This window comes from Oryctolagus cuniculus, chromosome X (genome assembly GCF_964237555.1).
Source record: "Oryctolagus cuniculus chromosome X, mOryCun1.1, whole genome shotgun sequence".
Classification (NCBI taxonomy): Eukaryota; Metazoa; Chordata; class Mammalia; order Lagomorpha; family Leporidae; genus Oryctolagus; species Oryctolagus cuniculus.
Genome location: NC_091453.1, coordinates 84,106,885 through 84,126,268, shown reverse-complemented (window position 1 = coordinate 84,126,268; position 19,384 = coordinate 84,106,885). Strand labels below are relative to the sequence as shown.

The following is a 19,384-nucleotide window of genomic DNA, read 5'->3' as shown; positions in this document are numbered from 1 at the left end:
AGCCACTTGGGGGGTGAACCAACGGCAAAGGAAGACCTTTCTCTCTGTCTCTCTCTCTCACTGTCTAACTCTGCCTGTCAAAAAAATGAAAAAAAAATCAGTAAAGACGGAAGTTTGTATGGGAAGAAAATAATTCTCCTTTAGATGTGTTGAGCCTGATGTACCTGTGAAAACATTCCTGTGGAAATATCAGCAACAAATTAGGTATATATTGCTGAAGCTCAAGGGATAAGACTGCTGAACCTGGGTGGGGGGGGCTTATTAGCATATGTGTGTAGTTAAACCACAGACAAGAGTTATATCATGTAGGAGAGCATGGAGCAGGAGAAAAGCAGTGAGTCAGGACATAACCCTGGGAAATATTACTATCTAAGAGACAGATAAAAACAAGAGAAATTATTGGTGGTAGAAAAATGAAAGCCAGATTGGAGTGGATTGAAAAACAAATTTAAGGTGAGGACATGCAGAGAGCAAGAGATCACCACGCTGAGAGCTTTGCAGGAAATGTTAGAGAACAGGAAGAGCTAAGAGAACCAGTAAATGAAGTGGAGAAGCAGCATTCAAATAGGAGTGAAGAGTTGATCATGAAGACCAAAGGGAGGAAAGCTTTAGGGAAAATTTTTATAAATGCCAAATGTGGCTCAGAGGTAAGGGCAGACAAGGACTGGGGAAAGTGGTGAGGACCAAAATCAGATTGCAAAGGGGCTAAGAAGGAAATAGATAATGAAGAAATGACCCAGTGAATGTCATTCATTCTTTTAAGGATGGGAGAAGGAGCCTAGAAGAGCAGAATAAAGAGAAAGAAGTAGTTGGGAAGGAGGCAATGAACAAAGATATCTTGAAGCTATTCGAGCAAAATGGGACAAGAATATGAGAAAACTACTTCAGGGGTTGGGATTTTAATTGATTAAATGAATAACATAACACCTGTTGATCTTGCAGCATGGATGAACATGGAAATGTTGGCCATAACCAGGAGTGTAGACTGAAAGGGTTTGGTACTTACAACAAGGGCTGTTGCCCACTGTGGTAGTGCAGGTGCTGGGAAGAGAAGCAAACTTAGGTAGGCATAAAAGAACTCTGTAGCTTTGGACAACTGGGTAACCCAGCTACCAAGAATCAGGGGAGGGACTGGCTCTGTGGCATAGTGGGTAAAGCTGCCATCTCCAGCGCCCACATCCTATATGGGTGCTGGTTCCAATCCTGGCTGCTTCACTTCTGATCCAGCTCTCTGCCATGGCCTGGGAAAGCAGTAGAAGATGGCCCAGGACCTTGGGCCCTTGCACTTGTTTGGGAGACCCAGAAGAAGCTCCTGGGTCCTGGCTTTGGATGGGCATAGTTCCGGCCATTGTGGCCAATTGGGGAGTGAACCAGCGGATTGAAGACCTCTCTCTCTTTCTCTCTCTCTCTGCCCCTCCTTCTCTCTGTGTGTGACTCTGACTTTTAAATAAAGAAACAAAGAATCAGGGAAGAGCTACCTGTTCTTCTTCCATGTTTAGTCTTCCTTAAGACACATGGGAATATTTTCTCTCACTTTAACTGGTTTTGTTACCTGAGTGCAGGCCCATTCGAATTCGGACTGGCACCTCTGGCATGTGCCGCATCTTGAAAGTGCCCACGGAGCTCAGGATATCTAGGGACATGTTTGCGATCTCAGCCGCATGCCTACTACCATTCCTCTTTGGGAGGCCTGAAGCCACCATGTAGGCATCTCCAATGGTCTCTACCTGGGAATCAGAGGAAACAGAATTAGCAAGCAAATAACTTCTTTGTGTATTTTGTTTCTTTAGGAGTATGACAGAGGCCAGAGTGGGGGACGGTTAGTCTTCTTGGAAAGTAAGGAAGGCAGAGAGGTTGTTCATGATTCAGAGTCTCAGCTTGTACAGCAGAGTCGCTTAAGGAGTTTTATAAAAAAAATACCCATAAGTAGGCCCCAACCAGAGATTCTGAACTAAGTGTTGCTACTTCAGGTGCCACCTGGCTCTGGAGAAATATCAGGCTCCAAGAAATTCCTAGGGGGAGGAAAGGAGAAGATTCCTGGCACTGATTGTCTCTAGGATACTCTGGGGGAGCACCCCAGGAGCAGTTGCCTATGATGCTCATCATCATCACCATCATCATCATCACCATCATCATCATCACCATCATCATCATCACCAAATGGGTATGCCTTGAAACCAGCCTGAGGATTGTGGTTATGATTCAGCTCCGGAGAAAGAAGTTCAGTAGTCAGCAAGCATTTCTCTAGATGATTTTGGGTAATGAGCAGGGAGAGGGAAGGGATTAACAAAGAAGAGTCTGTTCCCTCTGCTTTGCCTTACTAATCAGGTGGCGTTAGCTTTGTAGGCCTATTGGGTATGAGAACTGGGTCTTTTCCCACTGGTCACTTCCTCTTCTCCTAATGCTACCTCCCTGAGGGGCACTAGTACTGCCCCTCCCCCAATTGCTCTGCTGAACACCTAGCAATAAAGCCAAGTCTGTGTTCCTCATCTTCCCTACAGAAGTGTGCTCACTCTTTGAGATGAAAAACAAGTTGAAGTTTTTCAGCTAACTCCAAAAGATAAGCAAGCTAAAGGGGCTTCTATGAAATGTGCCAGTGCTGCTACAAGTTTGGATTCAGTTAAAGTTCATTTTTGCCTGGAGAACTCACTCACAGAATGTAACCATATTTAAGATCATGAAGCTCTGAAGTCATACTGCCTTGGCTAAAATCCCAGATCCACCATTCAGAAACTCTGTAGCCTTAGATAAGTCACTTAATCTGTCTACATTTCACTACCCTCATCTGTAAATAGGCCTGATGACAGTACCTACCTCATAGGGTTTTCTAATGACTGAATAATGCAGTGTATGTCAAGGTACTTAAAAACTGCCTGGTGGATAACACATGTTAAGTACAAGCTGTTATCATTATCATCATCATTAACCACCACTACCACTATCATCATCATCACCAAATGGATATGTCTTAAAAGCAGCCTTAGGACTTAGGGCTATGATAAAGCTCCAGAGAAAGAAGCTTAGATATCAGCAATAGGTCTTTCATCAAGACTTTCCACATAGCCAGTAACTGATGCTTTGCAACTTTGCAACGATTTTGAACTTCAACATGCTTTCTTCCAGGGTCTCCCTAAGCCTGTGTAATTTGTGGGAAGGATCCTTACCCTCAGACAAATGGCTTACCTGAACAGAATAAGAAAGAATTATAATGCAAATGGTATAAGGGAGGGAAAACTCAGTGGCTGGCATTGTCATAGACTGGTGGTTGACCCTTTAACTCTGATAAGTCAGTCCCCCATGAGGCCCTAATGGTGTGAATGGGAATATTAGAAGAGCAAGCAGTATGGGAGATGCTAAGCCTTGGTGTGTAGACTGCTGTGGAGGAATTGTGGGTTGCATCAACCAGCAGAGGGGCACTGGAAGAGAAGGGAAAGTATAGAAAGGGGACTGGTTGAGATGAGGGTGGTGGCAGGAGAACTGAAATTGAAAACAAATCACCACCTTCATAATTCTGCAGTAGTCTTCTCACTTCCATTTCAGGTTATCAACTGCCATGGGAGGTGATTCTAATTTTGCAGGTAAGGAAAATGAAAATAAAAACAAGATTAGTGATTCACTGCTGGTTCAACTTTTATTTCCTTTGCACTGTGCTGCTTTTAATAAATAGGATTGAAAAATTAGATTCCATTTTTGGATTCATATATCCCTGCTCTGTACTGGGAACAGCCCACAAGCTCCCTGCTACAAACAAAATAGTTAATGGCTTTATCTCTAGGACCATCAACAATTGTCTGAACAGAATCAGTTGGATTGATTAAACCAGGGGCTGTGTCACTGCCCACGCTGAATCATCTTTGATTTTAGTTTCAACTGAATTAGCTTTCAGTGATTTGTTTTTCTCTTCAGCCTGCTTGAGTTCAACAAGTTAAGACAGGTAGTCTGGGTCCATGGATTTTGTTTTCCCTCCACCGTGGTTTCCATGTGTGTTTCTTGATTAGCTGGCAGCTCCAACTGATTGACAAGTATGATGCCTGTTTCTGAGCCCCGTTTAGGTGGTTTGGCCTAGCCCTGAGGCTCTCTACCTGACCTGAAAGGGCCTGTCTAATCTGTGATAAACACAGGGCCCTGTGTGTGATTTGAGAGCTGGAACATTTCAGAGCACTGTGAAGAATCCAATGAATGGAGCTACTCATTCTCCAGCTCTACCTTGGTTCCGGGGACAGAGTAGCTGTCTAAACTTTGGGATGCCTGGGGCATCTTTCTCCAGCAATAAAACAAGTATCCATGTTACAGACATCATGGAAATATTCTTCCCAGCTATGAGATTTTCAGTCATGTTCTGCCTGGAGACAAGACAACATATAAAAAACAAGAGTGACGGAAGCATGACACCAAAATGAGTGAATGTAGCCATCTGCTCGCTACTCTTTTTCTGCAACCTGGGACAAAAAGAGCAGAAATTCATAAGCTGGAAGAGCAGGGGAAGGTGGAAGCTGGGGCTTGCAGCCTCACAATGAATCACTTCCCCAGACCTCAGACCCATAAGTAGGCTTTCAGTTACCCTGTAGCAATCCCAAGGAGCCTCAGGTCTATTAGCACCCTGCTGTAATGCTAAGTTCTCTCCTGTATAAAAATAGTACCTAAAGGAGGAGACCAAATTTTAATAGTATGCCATAGATCTACACAAACTTTACCAAGAAGAAATCTGCAGCAGTCACCATTTATGGGTAAAACAACCAGCACTTCTCCTACAGCACTTTCAAGGCCTAGCATGATATTTCCTATGTTGTTGGTACTCAGCCACTGAAAGGCAATAACTCTCTTGGCCTCAACCTCTTCTTAGTCCCAGTTCTAGAAAACAGCTCAAAAGAAATCTGTCCATTAATCTCTGGCTGGATTGAAAGCTCTTATTTTGTTAAATTGGGAAATTATATGCATTCTAACTAACAGGCCACTGCATTTTCAACAGGACACCAAAGAAAGAGAAGTGCTATTTAAATTTTATTCCTAAATAACAACATTCTATATCTTTGTATCCTTTAATCTTCGAATATACATAGAGGAGCCTCATCTAAAACTTTTACTCAGGAATACACTTCGTTGATAATTAACTTACCTTGTAGACATCATGGCTGCCAATGATTGCATCAAAGAGTGTATACAGGTCATTCAGAAGATCTACCACCTCAATGGGCTCACTCATGGCTGAGATGGTGGTAAAGCCCACAATGTCACTGAAGTACAAGGTGACCAAGTCAAAGCCCTCGGGTTCAACTGTACAGCCCTTCTTGAGGGATTCAGCAACTGATCTAAAAATCAAACACAGTTATTCCTAAGACACAAGTCTCCCTCTGTGTCATACACATCTGCTAGAACACAATTGTGCCAAAACTCACTGCCAAGTTAACAGTGAGGAAGAAAATGCCAGCTAGATGAAAACATGCATTCATTCATTTATTCTACAAATATACATTGAATGCTTACAGTGCACCAAGTACTAGAATACAGTATGGGGGCTGGCGCTGTGGCGCAGTGAGTTAATGCCATGGCCTGAAGTGCCTGCATCTTATATGGGTGTCGGTTCAAGTTCCGGCTGCTCCACTTCCTATACAGCTCTCTGCTATGGCCTAGGAAAGCAGTGGAAGATGGCCCAAGTCCTTGGGCCCCTGCACCCATGTGGGAGACCTGGAAGAAACTTCTGGCCCCTGGCTTCAAATCGGCACAGATCTGGCAGTTGCAGCCAATTGGGAAGTGAAGCAGTGTATGGAAGACCTCTCCCCACTACCTCTCTCTCTCTGCCTCTCCTTCTCTCTCTCTGTAACTCTGACTTTCAAATAAATAAATAAATCTTAAAACAAAAAATGAAGGCCCAGACCAGGACTGTCTGTTTCATACTGTATTCTATTTTTTTAAAGACTTATTTATTTGAAACTCAGAGTTACACAGAGAGAGGAAAGGAAGAGAGAGAGAGAGCGAGCAGGAGAGAGAGGGAGGGAGAGAGGTCTTCCATCTGCTGGTTCACTCCCCAATTGGCAGCAATGGCCAGAGATGTGCCGATCTGAAACCAGGATTCAGGAGCTTATTCTGGGTCTCCCACGTGGGTGCAGGGGCCCAAGGACTTGGGCCATCTTCCATTGCTTTCCTAGGCCATAGCAGAGAGCTATATTGGAAGTGGAATAGCCGGGTCCCGAACCGGTGCCCATATGGGATGCTGGCACTGCAGGCAGCAGCTTTAACCACTACACCACAGTGCCGGACCCTATTTTTTGTTTTTAAGCTCACTATACTTCAACTTCAGCACTCTGGGGGAATGTTCTCAGGCAGTCGCCTTTCTATGAGACTAGTTTCCCCAATTTTCTCCCCAAAGATCATATTAGATACTCTGAAAAAGTTGGAAACTGTGGCAACAAATAAGGTTTTCAACTAAGAAAAATACCTGAAGAAAACAACCTTGCCACTTTTCCTGTAGGAGCTCAAAGGACCGCCTTCTTTTAATTGGTCAACCTCCTGGCAAAGTCATGAAGTGACATATAGAAAAACCGAGGCACCAAAAACTTAAATGATCAGTATGAGCCACAGGTAGTTGAAAATGAGAATGTGTGCTCTGCTCCCTTGGTTTCCAATTCTACTTTGATTTAAAGGTGTGACTCAACCCCACTGGGAGTACAGAGGGTGCAGGACAGGGAAAAGGAGCAGTTAGTTGAGAGGTAATTTTTTTTAACAGAACACACTGTTATAAGGATTCATGCCCCTCAGGTGTTCACACATACGGTGGTAGCATCTGCGTAAGAAGCTTTTCCGTTTTCTGTTTTTCAATTTCCAGCTCTTCAGTCCGCTCTCGGATCAGATCTTCCAAGTTGCTAGAATACTGCTCCAACATCCGAAGCATAGAATCAATGATATTGGTCTTCTTCCCCTTATTGAAAGTTTTAAACTGGAAGTAAAACAGAAAGAGGATCCTAGGAATGCTTACTCTTCAAACTCAGAGATGATGGAGATGGCCCCTTATCACAAATCCTTTCCTCCATAAAGCCAGTGCAGGAGAGATGAACCCAGAAATCAATACGAAAAGTGACCACCCCCCCTCATTGTCACTCTGGCCCATTCACAGTACTCCTTTCCCTTAGAGTAGTTCTTCCTATACATTCTGGTTCTTTCATGTCTGAGCAAAGGTACTCTTGGCAGGCTCCTTCAGTTCTCAGACACTATCACATGAATAATAGCCACTTCAGAGGATTTGGTCTCGAGCCCAGGCCAATTGTGTGTTTGGTAAGCAGAAAGAGGGCAGAAAGTGCTATTTCACCCTTGTACTAAATCCCCTAATTGTCAAATGCTACTGTGGTGCTAGTCTTTGAACAGTGGGAGGTTCCTTGACCTCTTAGAAAGGGCTGAAGATCTTCATGATAAGATCTATCCCCAATTTCTTACCATGGGGTTCAAGAATAATGGTGTACCCTGACACCTGCCCTTCAGGTCATCCAAGGTCATGTAGAAATTCAACTGGTCTTGTCCCATTCTATGCACTGATACTTTAGAGGTGGCTACATGTCACAAATTTCAATATCGTACTGGGACCTTGTCAATCTACAGAGATTGGGAGCTTGGCATAGCATTAGAATCATGATTGGTAGCCTCTCCATGCTTGTGTATTAGCATATCGATGGTGTATTCACAACAATAAGACTTGGGGATAGTTTTACTGTGCAAATACCTTGGGCTCTGTCCCAGTGAATCTTCTTATATACCTGGGCTACACATACTCCATTTAGCATCCAATACCCCAAGGCCAAGACTACATGTTTCCTTCTGAACTTGATCCATATCTGTATGTCCACCAGGGGTAACCTCTGTAGCCAGTTCAGGTACACATACACACCCCATTGCCTAACTCAAGCAAGTTCACTCTCCTCCATATAAGTTTTATTAACTGCAGGAAGTTGAGAGGCTAACCTTGTCATCAGACAGGTTCAACATCCACTGAAGCATTTTAGGGAGCATCGCTCCAGCAGTCTTGTTTCAAAGTCTCATGATGTGCACTCCCATCTATCATCGGCTTCTCTGATGCCTTCTGAAATAACATCTCTAGCATCAACACAAGGGTGAATGCTTTTGCTTCTGCCTCATGGTAAGATTTTAGAAATTTGACCTTCATGGTCCTTTGCCTTTTCCATACTATTGAACACCTGTTTAAGTGTCCTCAAGAAAGCCAGCCAGGCTAATGGAGGCTTTGTTAGCTGAGGACACGGATGACTTCATAGGTGGGGCCCTGCAGGCTTTCAATTCAACTCTTTCTCTTTTCCGCCTCAGATACCTGCCACTCATAAAGCATCTCAGTGCTGTACTCCAGCCAGGCTCAAAAGCCTCTCCGCCAGGGCTGACACAGCACTCCTAGAGAGCACCCTCAGTGTCAGTATCCTGTAATTTCACTGACGCTCTAATTGGCACGCTCCAACGTAGGGACTGCACACCAGCTTCCTTAGTGGGGCTCATTCTGTCCTTTCTTCCATCTGCCCTTCCAATAACAACTCTAGGGAAAGAATCCACCTCTTCAGAAATTCAGTATCATTAAGGATAAGGGTTATCACTTTTCACATGGCCCACTGCCTCGAATAATACCCTGGGAGCCTTAAGGAATCTCCTACTTTTCTAATCCACATTTGCACCTTCTTCCATCTCCAACAGACTGTCCAAAATGCCATATTTTTCCTAACCTTCCACAAACAGCTCAGTGTCACCTAAAATGTTCCTGGAGTGTCCAAAGCAAACATGGCTCCCCAAGGAGCCCCATCTGTTCCATAATATCCCTCTTCTAACAGTCTCCATGCCAATCCTTCCAAATGCCTGGTGATTCAATTTTGCCTTTGAAAGATTGGTTAGACCAGATTGTGGAGAGCCTAGAGCAGCGGCTCAGACACAGAAGAGCACCAGAAGAAACCCTTGGGCTCCTGGTGGATGCTCTGGCGATACACCAGCACCAAGGCCTCAAAGCACCCACTGCCAGTTTACTTCTCTAAGAGGTGTGCCCTTTCCCCTTCCAAGAGGTTTCTTTCACAATATGACAAAGATCCAAGGAGGTAGCCTCGGGTAGGCTGGCTTTACAATGACCTCTGGGCAGTGATGAAATTTGCAGACTCCTCACCTGGTTGAATATTTCATCAAAAGTTGGTCGTTGTTCTGCAGCCTCAGCCCAGCACTGCTTCATCAACTGCAGACACTCAGGAGGGGCATACTCGGGAGAAACCACCGGTCTGTACACAGGAGGAGGCCTTCTAAGTTTCTCTATGATTTCTGTCCAGATGCAAGAAGAGAAAGGTTTACAAGTCACAGGGGGAAAAACAAGATTTGGCAAAGATAATTTGGTTTTAGCCATGAAAGGGAGTATTCAAGAGAAAAGACAGAAAAGCCACCTCTTTTCCTTTCTCCTTTGCTAGCCTAAATATAGATTGTATGTGAACAAAACCTCCATTAGGAAATGGGGGCGTTATTAAGAAATTGACTGTTGAACTGTTGTTATTTATACACAGGTTTATCATGCTTCTAGGTTTCAGAAGTAGCCTATCCAATGTCAATTCTAGTGCTATAACTTGAAGGACCCACTCCCAAATCATATAAGCCTTCCAATCTTCATAATAGACTTACTTATCTCTCCCTGCTGGCTCGGGCCCAACCTAGGCCCAAGATTTTGATCCAGCGTCTCATCAAGGGCCCCCTGGTTGCTAGTCCATGAACTTTCATTGGAACATTTACTATCTACCACACTATAGGCTGATCATATTATATGCATTAGTTCATTGGATTACTGCTATGAACAGATGTGGTAGACACTCTTATTTTCATTCTTTTAAAGATTTATTTTATTTATTTGAAAGACAGAATTATAGAGAGAAGTAGAGACAGAGAGAGGTCTTCCCTCCTCTGGTTCACTTCCCAAATGGCAGCAATGGCTGGAGCTGAGTCAATCTGAAGCCACAGTCAGAAGCTTCTTCTGGGTTTCAAACATGGGTGCAGGAACCCACACACTTGGGCCATCATCCACTGCTTTCCCAGGTGCATTAGCAGGGAGCTGGGTCAGAAGTAGAGCAGTGGGGGCTTGAACCAGCATCCAGAACCCATATGGGATGCTGGCACTGCAGGTGAAGGCTTTAATCCACTGCACCACAGTGCCAGCCCCTCTTATTTTCATTTTATAAATGGGAAAACTTAGACAAAGAGACAAGTAGCTTCCCTGACATCACATGGCTAGTAAGTGACAATCTGAATTTAAACCCAAGCCATCTCAATGTCCTGTTTTCAAATGCCTCAGACTTCAACTTGGAGGTCTCAAACTCCCTACTCATATCCAACAGCCATGAGTGACCAAAGGTCTAGATCAGCCAGGTTGACCTTTTTCCAAAGGGACACAATTTCCTGGCAGCATGGGAAAAATATTAGCCCTCAGTGGTCCAGCAATGCACATTGGGCCTCAAACTCATCCCTCTGCTTCCAACTTAACTTTCTCCAAATCATTCCCAAAGCACAAATCTGGTCACGTTACTTTCTTGCTCCAAACCTTTTAGGCAGGTATTAGAGCTAGCAATTAAGACTCTTCCATCAGGGGCCAGCACTGTGGTGTAGCAGGTAAAGCGCCGCCTGCAGTGCCGGCATCCCATGTGGGTGCCGCTTCGAGTCCTGGCTGCTGCACTTCTGATTCAGCTCTCTGCTATGGCCTGGGAAAGCAGCAGAAGATGGCCCAAGTCCTTGGGCCTCTGCACCAACATGGGAGACCTGGAAGAAGCTCCTGGCTCCTGGCTTTAGACTGGCACAGTTCTGGCCATTGCGGCCATCTGAAGAGTGAACCAGCAGATGGAAGATCTCTCTCTCTCTCTCTCTCTCTGCCTCTCCTTCTCTCTTTATGTAACTCTGACTTTCAAATAAATAAATAAATATTTAAAAAACAAAAGAATCCCATCCCATGTCAGGGTGCACACCTGGTTTCTGCTCCGAGCGCCATTCCTTATTTCAGTTTGCTGTCAATGTAAATGCTTGGAGGCATCAGGTAGGCATCAGGTGATGGCTCAAGTACTTGAGTTTCCATCACCCTCATGCACTGAGTTCTCATTGTAGGAATTTGGGGAGTGAACTGACAGATGGGTCTCTCTCTCTCTCTCTCTCTCTCTCTCTCTCTCTCAATAAATCCTGCTTAACTCATCACTTTGCCCTTCCCTCTCCTGTATTGACTGCAACACCTACAGACCCCAGTAACAGTAAGTGCTGCCTTGCCCCCATGACAGAATTTCAGCTGTTTCCTCTGACTTCTCAGTTTTTTGTGACATCACACCTTCAGTTCCATTAAATCAAATCAGTCTGCACCAGTAAAGGTTTCTCCATTACAGCATCCGGCTCTCCATGGGAACGAATCTCTTGGAATGGGACTGCCCTACCCTCTCACTCTCTGGCAGAGGGAGTCCTTTGGCCCTTTCTCAGAACATTGCAGAGCTGAACAGATCACTTCTTTGCTTAGGGCCAGCAGGATTCATGCCCTTGAGGATTTCAGTCCAATTGAGATAAACAATGGCAAATAATGTAAGTGCTCTAGCAGAGATAACATGGAGCCAACACCTGGCCCACACTGAAGAGTACAGAAGTATTCATAGACATGACCCCAGTTGGATGAAGCAGGATGGAGAGTGGGTAGATGAAGAAATTTCAGTTATCATGAAGGAAGAGAAGTGAAACAGATCTTGTGGCTCTCAGGGCTCTGCTAGTGATGTGGTGTAGCCTGAATGTGGAAAATGATGGAAGATAAGCTTAGAGAGGCTGCTGGAAGCTTGATTGTGCGGGGCCTTCTATGTCAAATGAGAAGTCTAGGCTTCACTCAACAAGTGATGGAGAATGGTTGGAGGGCTTTAAGTAGAGCAGTAGCATGGGACCCTGAGTAGGGCAGAGGGTATCTATATGATTTTCATTATTTTTCTTTTTCATTTTTAAAATCTTTGAATAAATTTAGACTTCCAGAAAAGTTTCCCCTAATGTTAGCAAGCTACATAACCGCAGTTCAAAGGAAACTAGCATTTCTACATACTACTACTAGAGTCCATACTTGATTTTCATCATTTTTTCCCAGAAAGTAGTTTTTCTGTTTCACAATCCAAGATCCCATATTGCATTATTTTGTGTACCTTGGTATCCTCTAATGTTTGATGGTTTCTTAGTTGTTTCCTGTCTTCTCATGACTTAGGTACTTTTGATGAGTGTTGGTCAGTTATTTTGTAAAATGTCTCTCAACTGACGTTTCTCTGAAGTTTTCTCACAGTTAGGCTGAGGATATGCATTATTGTGGCAAAAATCCCACAGAGGTGATGTTTTATCCTCCTTAGTGCATCATGTCAAGAGGTACATGATCTCAATGTGCCTTATTACTAGTGATGGTAACCTTGATGGCTAAGTTAAGGCAGTGTCTATAGGCTCCATCACTTGTAAACTTGCCGTTTTTCCATTTGTAATTACTAAGTGCCTTGTGGCTTCTACTTTAAGATTATTCACATAATCCCTTTCCCTTCAAACTTTTGTCCACAGATTTTATCATCTATTGATGGATCTTGCTTGATAGTCACATTTTAAAAAATTTTTATTTATGCAATTTTGAAAGGGAGAGAAAGAGAGAGAGAGAGAGAGAGAGAGAGAGCTCTCATCTGCTATTTCACTCCCCAAATGCACACAGCATCCAAGACTGAGTTGCAGACAAAGCCAGGAGCTGGGAACAGAATCGAGGTCTTCCACTATGGGTGATAGGACCCCAACTACTTGAGCTGTCTTTACTACCTCCCAGGGTCTGCATTCATAATAAAGCAAAGACAGGAACTGGAGCCAGGAATTGAATTCGGGTACTCTGCTGTGGGTTACAGGCATCCTAACCAGCATTTTAAACCACTAAGCCCAATGCCTGCCCCTAGCCATGTGTTTTTATGGAAAGTAAGAATGGAAGCCTGGGACATGTCACAGGAAGAGAGAAGATGACCTAACATCCAGGAGCATCATAAAGGGCACTGAAATACTTAGTAAGGAGTGTCTCAAAGGAGTAGAGGGAAGTATGAAGAAGAAAGAAACAGACAGAAGAATTAACATATGTCCTGTGGGCCTTTGGCTTATGTCACACTTCCCTGGTGGGGGAGTTTCTTCTAGACATCTAAAGCTATCTGGCTCCAAATTCCACACAACACAGACTACTGGAAGACTAGCAGGCTGTTAGCACAAACAGCAAACTCTTCTGGCAAATCCTAATGGCCTGAGTTGGTCAGGGTGGGTTCCCTGGTGACCTTTTCTCACTTCCTGCTTACCTTCAGCTGGCAGATCCATCATGCAGAATGGGGTGCCCCGGACCATCACTTCTTGCATGATGATGGCAAAGCTATAGACGTCTCCTGCGAAAGAACCTAACCTGCTGCCCTTTGGGGCTCTCAACAGTTCAGGGGCTGTCCACAGCAACTCTGAAAAGCAAGCATTGTGGAATGAATACAAGGAGGATTAACTGACATCTGCAATGCCCTCAAGGGTTTGGAGGGTGATATTTTATTGACTGCTTTATATTTTTACTAGACAGTCTGGCATGCTAGTGTCCCCTAGGGCCCAAATCTATGAATAGAAGGAATTACATACAGAGAAAACATACCAGTGTCTCCACCCAAAGACCACGCAGGCAGACACAGCAGAGGTGCGGGGAAGGGCAGAGGAGTGCCAACTGAAGAAACTCTCTGGCACTTGGTTTCTTGCTCTCTTGAGCCTGTAAGTAGTAGTTGGCAGCTTTCCAGGGAAAGGCGAGTGTACTGCCAGACTGGTTGCCATGGATTTGCTCTGTTCTAAGATCTATATGTGTCTGGTTATTTGACTGTGCTGGGACTTAGAGATTCACAAGATGCTTCCTCCAGGTCTTCTGTAAAAGGATTAGAGGATGCCCAGACCTCCTCTATTCCTTTCAGGGGAAAAAGAAAAGCTCAGCATTTCCTTCCAATCAGCCCTACAAATATTTATTGAGGGTCTACTATGTGCCAGACATTGTGCTGGCTGCAGAGGCAGTGCCAGGAATGAATCAGACCTTGCCTTTGCCTTTGTAGAGTTCACAAACCAGTGGACAAGGCAGGTGTGTGTAATCCTAACTGCAATACGGGACAAACAGTGATAAGGGTCACTATATACATTTAGTAAAAGCCAAACCCGAATGCCTATTGTGTGCTGTGCTGCATATCAGGCCTGATTAGGGGACAGAAGATTGTCCCCGCTTTCGGAGTTGATAGCAAACAGAATATTCAAAATTTTCTGGGTGGCACCTTAATCCAAATACAAAGAAATACACTTTCGTAACACGAAAAGAGTAGTCAAAAGTTGGAGAGAAATGTCTTATATTGAGCCATATGGAATTGTCATTTCTGTGTGTGGAAAATGGTGAAATATTGGCAATTTTATCAAGTTCAAGCTAACAATAACAACAACAACAGCAACAAAAGCCCGAGCTGATCAAATTAATCCAGGAAGGCTTCCTGGAAAAGTGAAATCTGAAATGTGCTTGTTAAGAAGGTCAAGGATGCAGTTTTCTGAAGCTGAGAGGGTAAGGGCTTTGCAGGGAGAAAGAACAGTATGTGCAAGGGAACAAGAGGCAGAAAGGAGCAAATTGCGGGTAGTGGGAGGGTGGTAAGCAGATTAGTTTGGCTGAAGAGAAGGGCTCTGTTAAGGAATAATGAGAAAGCGAAATAGGGTTGATGAAGTGGGGGAGGGGGGTGGCTGGAAGAATGGGGGCAGAAGGTGAGAGGCCCTGAGCGCCAAATGAAGGCATTTGGAGTGAATACAAAAGGCAGTAGGGGTGCTGGAGTTGGAGAGGGTTTTGATGAAAGCCGTGTTCAGGAAGATTAATCTGGCAACCTGCACAAGCTGGATTGAAGGAGAGTGGCTGGAGTCAGGGAGACCAGCTAGGAAGTTATTGCGGCAAGAGAGAGCATTGAGGTGAAAGAGGCCTGAGTGGGGGAGGGGTGGCAGCAACAGGCTGGGGAAGCAGACGCGCTCCGGAAGGAAGTGACAGGGCCCTGGATGGGCTCCTTGTGCTTTCTTTGTGAAGGGGAAGGAAGGAGTTGGAGGAAATGACAGGTCGCCATCCAGGTAGGGAGGCTGCAGAAGAATGTCTGTTAAGGGTGGAGGTGATGGGGGCAGGAAAGTGATGGCTTTTTTCATCGTGTTAAGTTTGGAGCATTGGGAAGGGCGCCCAGGGGGCAAGCTCCTACCTAGCAGAAAGGAGCGTGAAAGGTCAGAGGTTGTTTTGATTTGGTAGTGAAACCCAGGCAAGTGAAACTCACTCTAGAAATTCTTCTCTTCAGCCAACCCCAATTTAAATAGTGAACCAAGGATTCAAGCCTCACCCCCAACCACGTACCCATCTTCTCTTTTTGCCCTCCATCAGCGCCCAGCTTCTGTCAGCCCACCAGGCCCCTTTGACCTTCCACCTACCACCCACCCACTCCCGTGAGAGACCCTGATGCACTCGTTCTAGGGCCCTTCCGTGTCCCTGCCTAGGAGGATTGATATTTACAAATAAAACTAAACAATTGAACAGCACTTTAGTGAGAGGAATACATCTCTGACCCTGGCATTTTAGGCATCGTGGTTTTGGGGAGGAAGGCAGAGGGGGCCATTTGGGAGCAGAGAAAATGACATGTAGCTGTTTCTTCCCAACATCCTCTCTCGCCGCACATTTAGAAGCCCAAGAAGGGGTAAGAGAGCCAAACTCCCTGGTAAAAAAGCTGGGTGACTAAATACAATCATTACCAAATACTATTTTCTGAGAGCACTGACATGTATATTGTCAACGGCTCAAATGAGGCTTTATCTGAACCATTCTTAGGTAGTTGAAAGTGGACAGTAATGAATACATTTACAACCCACCCCCATTCCCTCCTTGCACTCCAGAACCAAGTAAGAGCCACTAGCTATCATTAGACTTGAACTCTCGGGAAAACTAGCACAATTACTTTGGCTTGTTTTGTATCTGCTGGAGCCACTACTAAGTCTGATCATTGCTATGGTAATAAAATTGATTTTAGAGAGCCAGTGTGGTGTGGTATATTATAAAATAACTCAGAACTGAAAGTCAGGGGACTTGGGTTCAACATCTCAGCCTGGCCATTAATTAGTTTACCTTTCTGAACCTTCGTTTCCCCATCTACAAAGTGGAAGTTGAGTTAGATGACCTCCAAGGATCTTCAAAATAAGATTCTATTAGTCTCTTCATGTAAGGTAGGGAGACAAGTTCTGTTATTTCATCCTGTAATCGCAACTACAAATATTTATTTTGCCAGATATTGTGAAAGTTCCAAGGAAGGCAACCCTGTTTCCTGCCTTCACAGAGTTTGTAGCTTTGGTGGGGCAAGAAGACAGCTGATTTAATTAGTAATACTAGCAACGCATGGTGTTTCAGCAAAGTTCAAGGCCCTAAAGGATCCTAAAGAAGGCAACTTAGCTGAGTGTTGGGAGTTACAAAAAGCCTCTTGAGGCAGCGATACTTAAGTTGAGCCCCAGAGAAGAAGTAGAATTTAGGCCAACTGAGATGTGTGCATGACCGAGTGGGAAAGGAAGAGTGTCCCAGGCAGAGGGCACAGCATGTGTGAAGGTCTGGAAGCAAGAGAGATCCTGGAGCACATAAACTGCTGGGAGGAGTTCAGCCTCACCTTAGCATAGAGAGGGAGGGGGCGTGGCTAAGCATAAAAGTTCAGCAAGGCTCAGACCAGGCAGGGCTTATAAACCACATAAAGGAATTGGAGCTTTATCCTAAGAGCAATGGGAAGCTGTTCAATGGATTTAGGCACAACTGAAAGCGATCACATTTGCAGTTTAAAAAGCCCCCTCTGGCTGCACTGGGTGAAGACCAAAGACAGACCACACTGAGCATCCAGGCTGCCACTGCAATGTGAAGAGTGAAGGGAAATGATACAAGACAGGGAAAGAAATAGGGAGTCCACCCAAAAACTCCCATACTCACTCTAAAACAAGATTTCTTTAAGTTTGAAAGTTGTCCATCCGTGAATTAAATGGAATTCTGGGAAGCTGAGAATTGTGTGTGTTTTTTAATCCTTCATAGATGACTACTTTTGACAGATTTTCCACCTCCACAGCTGTGTTCCCAATATCCCAGAGTTCACACAAGGCAACTACTCCAAGGTTTCAAACTGGAATTAGCCAATAATTCCCATAGAGCTAAGAAACAAGAACAGGTCCAAAGAGGACAAGAGAGTGTGGCAATGTCACATGTTTTTCACTGTGATTACCAGGAGCAGCAGGTCTTCCAAAACATGAATGGGCAGAGAAAGAGGAAATTGTTATTGTAAGTTTCAGATGGACTGAATGAATGTAGGGGCTAGGCTTCAGAAGACCTGACTTGAAATCCTAGAACTGCTGATAACTATCTGCATGATTTGTGTAAATTAGGAACGCCCCTTGTCTCATCTATATAATGACAGAGTTATGCTATATGATTCCATAAAGTTTACTCTTCCACAAGTCTTGTAGACGAGCAAGATGATAACACTGATGACTGGTCTATCTTGTGTATGTCTCTCTCTACATCTTTCTTTCTTCCTTTCTCTTATGTAGTAAAGTCAACAGTTTTAAAACTTAAATTACCAAAGATTGCTTAATAATATGAATATATGCAGTGGCTTCGCATCTCTTGTTCTGTTTCTCTATGTTTTTGTGTCATTATCTCTCTTCATCCTTTAATATTGGTCAAAAATGTTAATGTCCCAAATTTCCTCTGTGTATTAACCTGATTGACCCTCTCTCCTTTCCCCCTTTTCTCTGTCTTCCTCTCACTCTTCCACCAGTTAAGTCCCCATGGTTCCCATTCACCCCATACATCCCCTCCACCACCACTCTGATTTCTCCAGTTTCTTGGATCTGTTATGACCCCTACAGGCATTATTTAGTGCTGCTACTGGTGCACTACATAGAAGACAAAATACAAAATGGACATTACAAGCATGCCTACTTATTTACTAGAAGGTCATAGTTCTTTCTGAAGTCATCCCCTATAACCCACAGAGCATTTATTTGCTAGTGCCCCCCTCCTTGCTTCTCCCTCTCCAACAGAGACAGTGCTGGCATTCTGTAATGACATCCCATTTTAGAATGTACTTTGTGGGGGTCCAACTTCCAAATTACCTTCCATTCAATCTGACAAGTATTTATTGAGCACCTACTGTGTGCCTAGCACTAGGCAAGTTTCTCCAGGGAGTGCTGGGGTCTCCACACAATGCAGCCTAATCCTGCCACAGCGGGAAGTGGATATTATTGCACTGGCTTTGTTCAGAAGGCTAGGCTGGGCAGAGCTTCATTCAGGTCCCTCGGCTTGGAAATGAGGGTAGACTTTCAACAAAAGTGGAGAGCTGAAATCAGCCTGAGGCTTTAATTCAGTGCATATTTTCATTGGAGTTACCTTGTGTGCATGAGAAGTGTACAATTCATTGCTTACCTTCTGCAGAAGGTTCCTCTTCAGAGAGTCTCAGCATTTCTAGAATGTCATTAAAGCCATAATCTGTCACTTTTAATACAAAACGCCCATCTACCACACAATTCCGAGACTTTAGCCTCCCATGAACAAACTCTCTGTGGTGTAAGTACTTCATGCCCTGCAGATGACACAACAGGATTTATTTAGCAATTCATGTAACTATTTTATGCTTTTAGAGTCACTTTCTAAGATTATTAATGGCTAGCTATTATGATCCAGAATGAAGTCTTTTTCTCTAATATGCATGCAAAGTAGACCTTTGACAACAACTGGCTTTCAGGTGCCTTATAGTGGTAAAATTTTATGCTTTGGTAAAGAAATATATCTCATGTATATCAAAAATCTTTGTTACTAGGAGATTTACTGACATTTCACATACAAAATGGATCCATACACATATAATTGCAAGGGATTTGGAGATTCTGATTTTCCCCAAAAGGCATAACCCAACTCTCATCCTTTATTGGCAGAAACAGAAACTGGTATAGCTTTTTCAGTGGGCAATTTGACAATAGCTCCAAAATGTTAAATATGTATACCCTATGACTCAGAGATTTTACTGCTCTTCTAGAGAAATGCTTGCATATATTCACAAAGGGACAGCTAGAAGAATGCTAATTACACCGCTGCTTTTATAATGCTACACAATTGGAAATACACAAAATATGAAAAAGAGACTGACTGGACATGGTATATCTGCACTATGGAATGTTTTGCAGCATTTTGAAGGAATAAGATAAATCTCTATAAACTAACAAGGAAACAACTCTAAGCCACAAAAATGAGTGAAAAATAGTGACTAGAAGAGCTATGTGAAAGCATGTAAATTTATTTATTTATTTAAAGATTTGTTTATTT

At 43.9% G+C, this 19,384-nt stretch overlaps 1 protein-coding gene across 1 annotated transcript in view; it reads right to left on the bottom strand.

Moving 5' to 3' along the window:
• GUCY2F (guanylate cyclase 2F, retinal) overlaps positions 1–19,384 on the bottom strand; it is a 139,463-nt gene that overhangs the window by 21,282 nt on the left and 98,797 nt on the right. Inside the window, exons 10-15 of the mRNA XM_017349714.3 lie at positions 18,488–18,644; positions 13,317–13,466; positions 9,140–9,288; positions 6,771–6,934; positions 5,117–5,309; positions 1,553–1,727 (exon numbers count right to left, since the gene is read on the bottom strand). Of these exons, the coding sequence (XP_017205203.2) occupies positions 1,553–1,727; positions 5,117–5,309; positions 6,771–6,934; positions 9,140–9,288; positions 13,317–13,466; positions 18,488–18,644 (988 nt within the window). The remainder of the gene's footprint in view (positions 1–1,552; positions 1,728–5,116; positions 5,310–6,770; positions 6,935–9,139; positions 9,289–13,316; positions 13,467–18,487; positions 18,645–19,384) is intronic.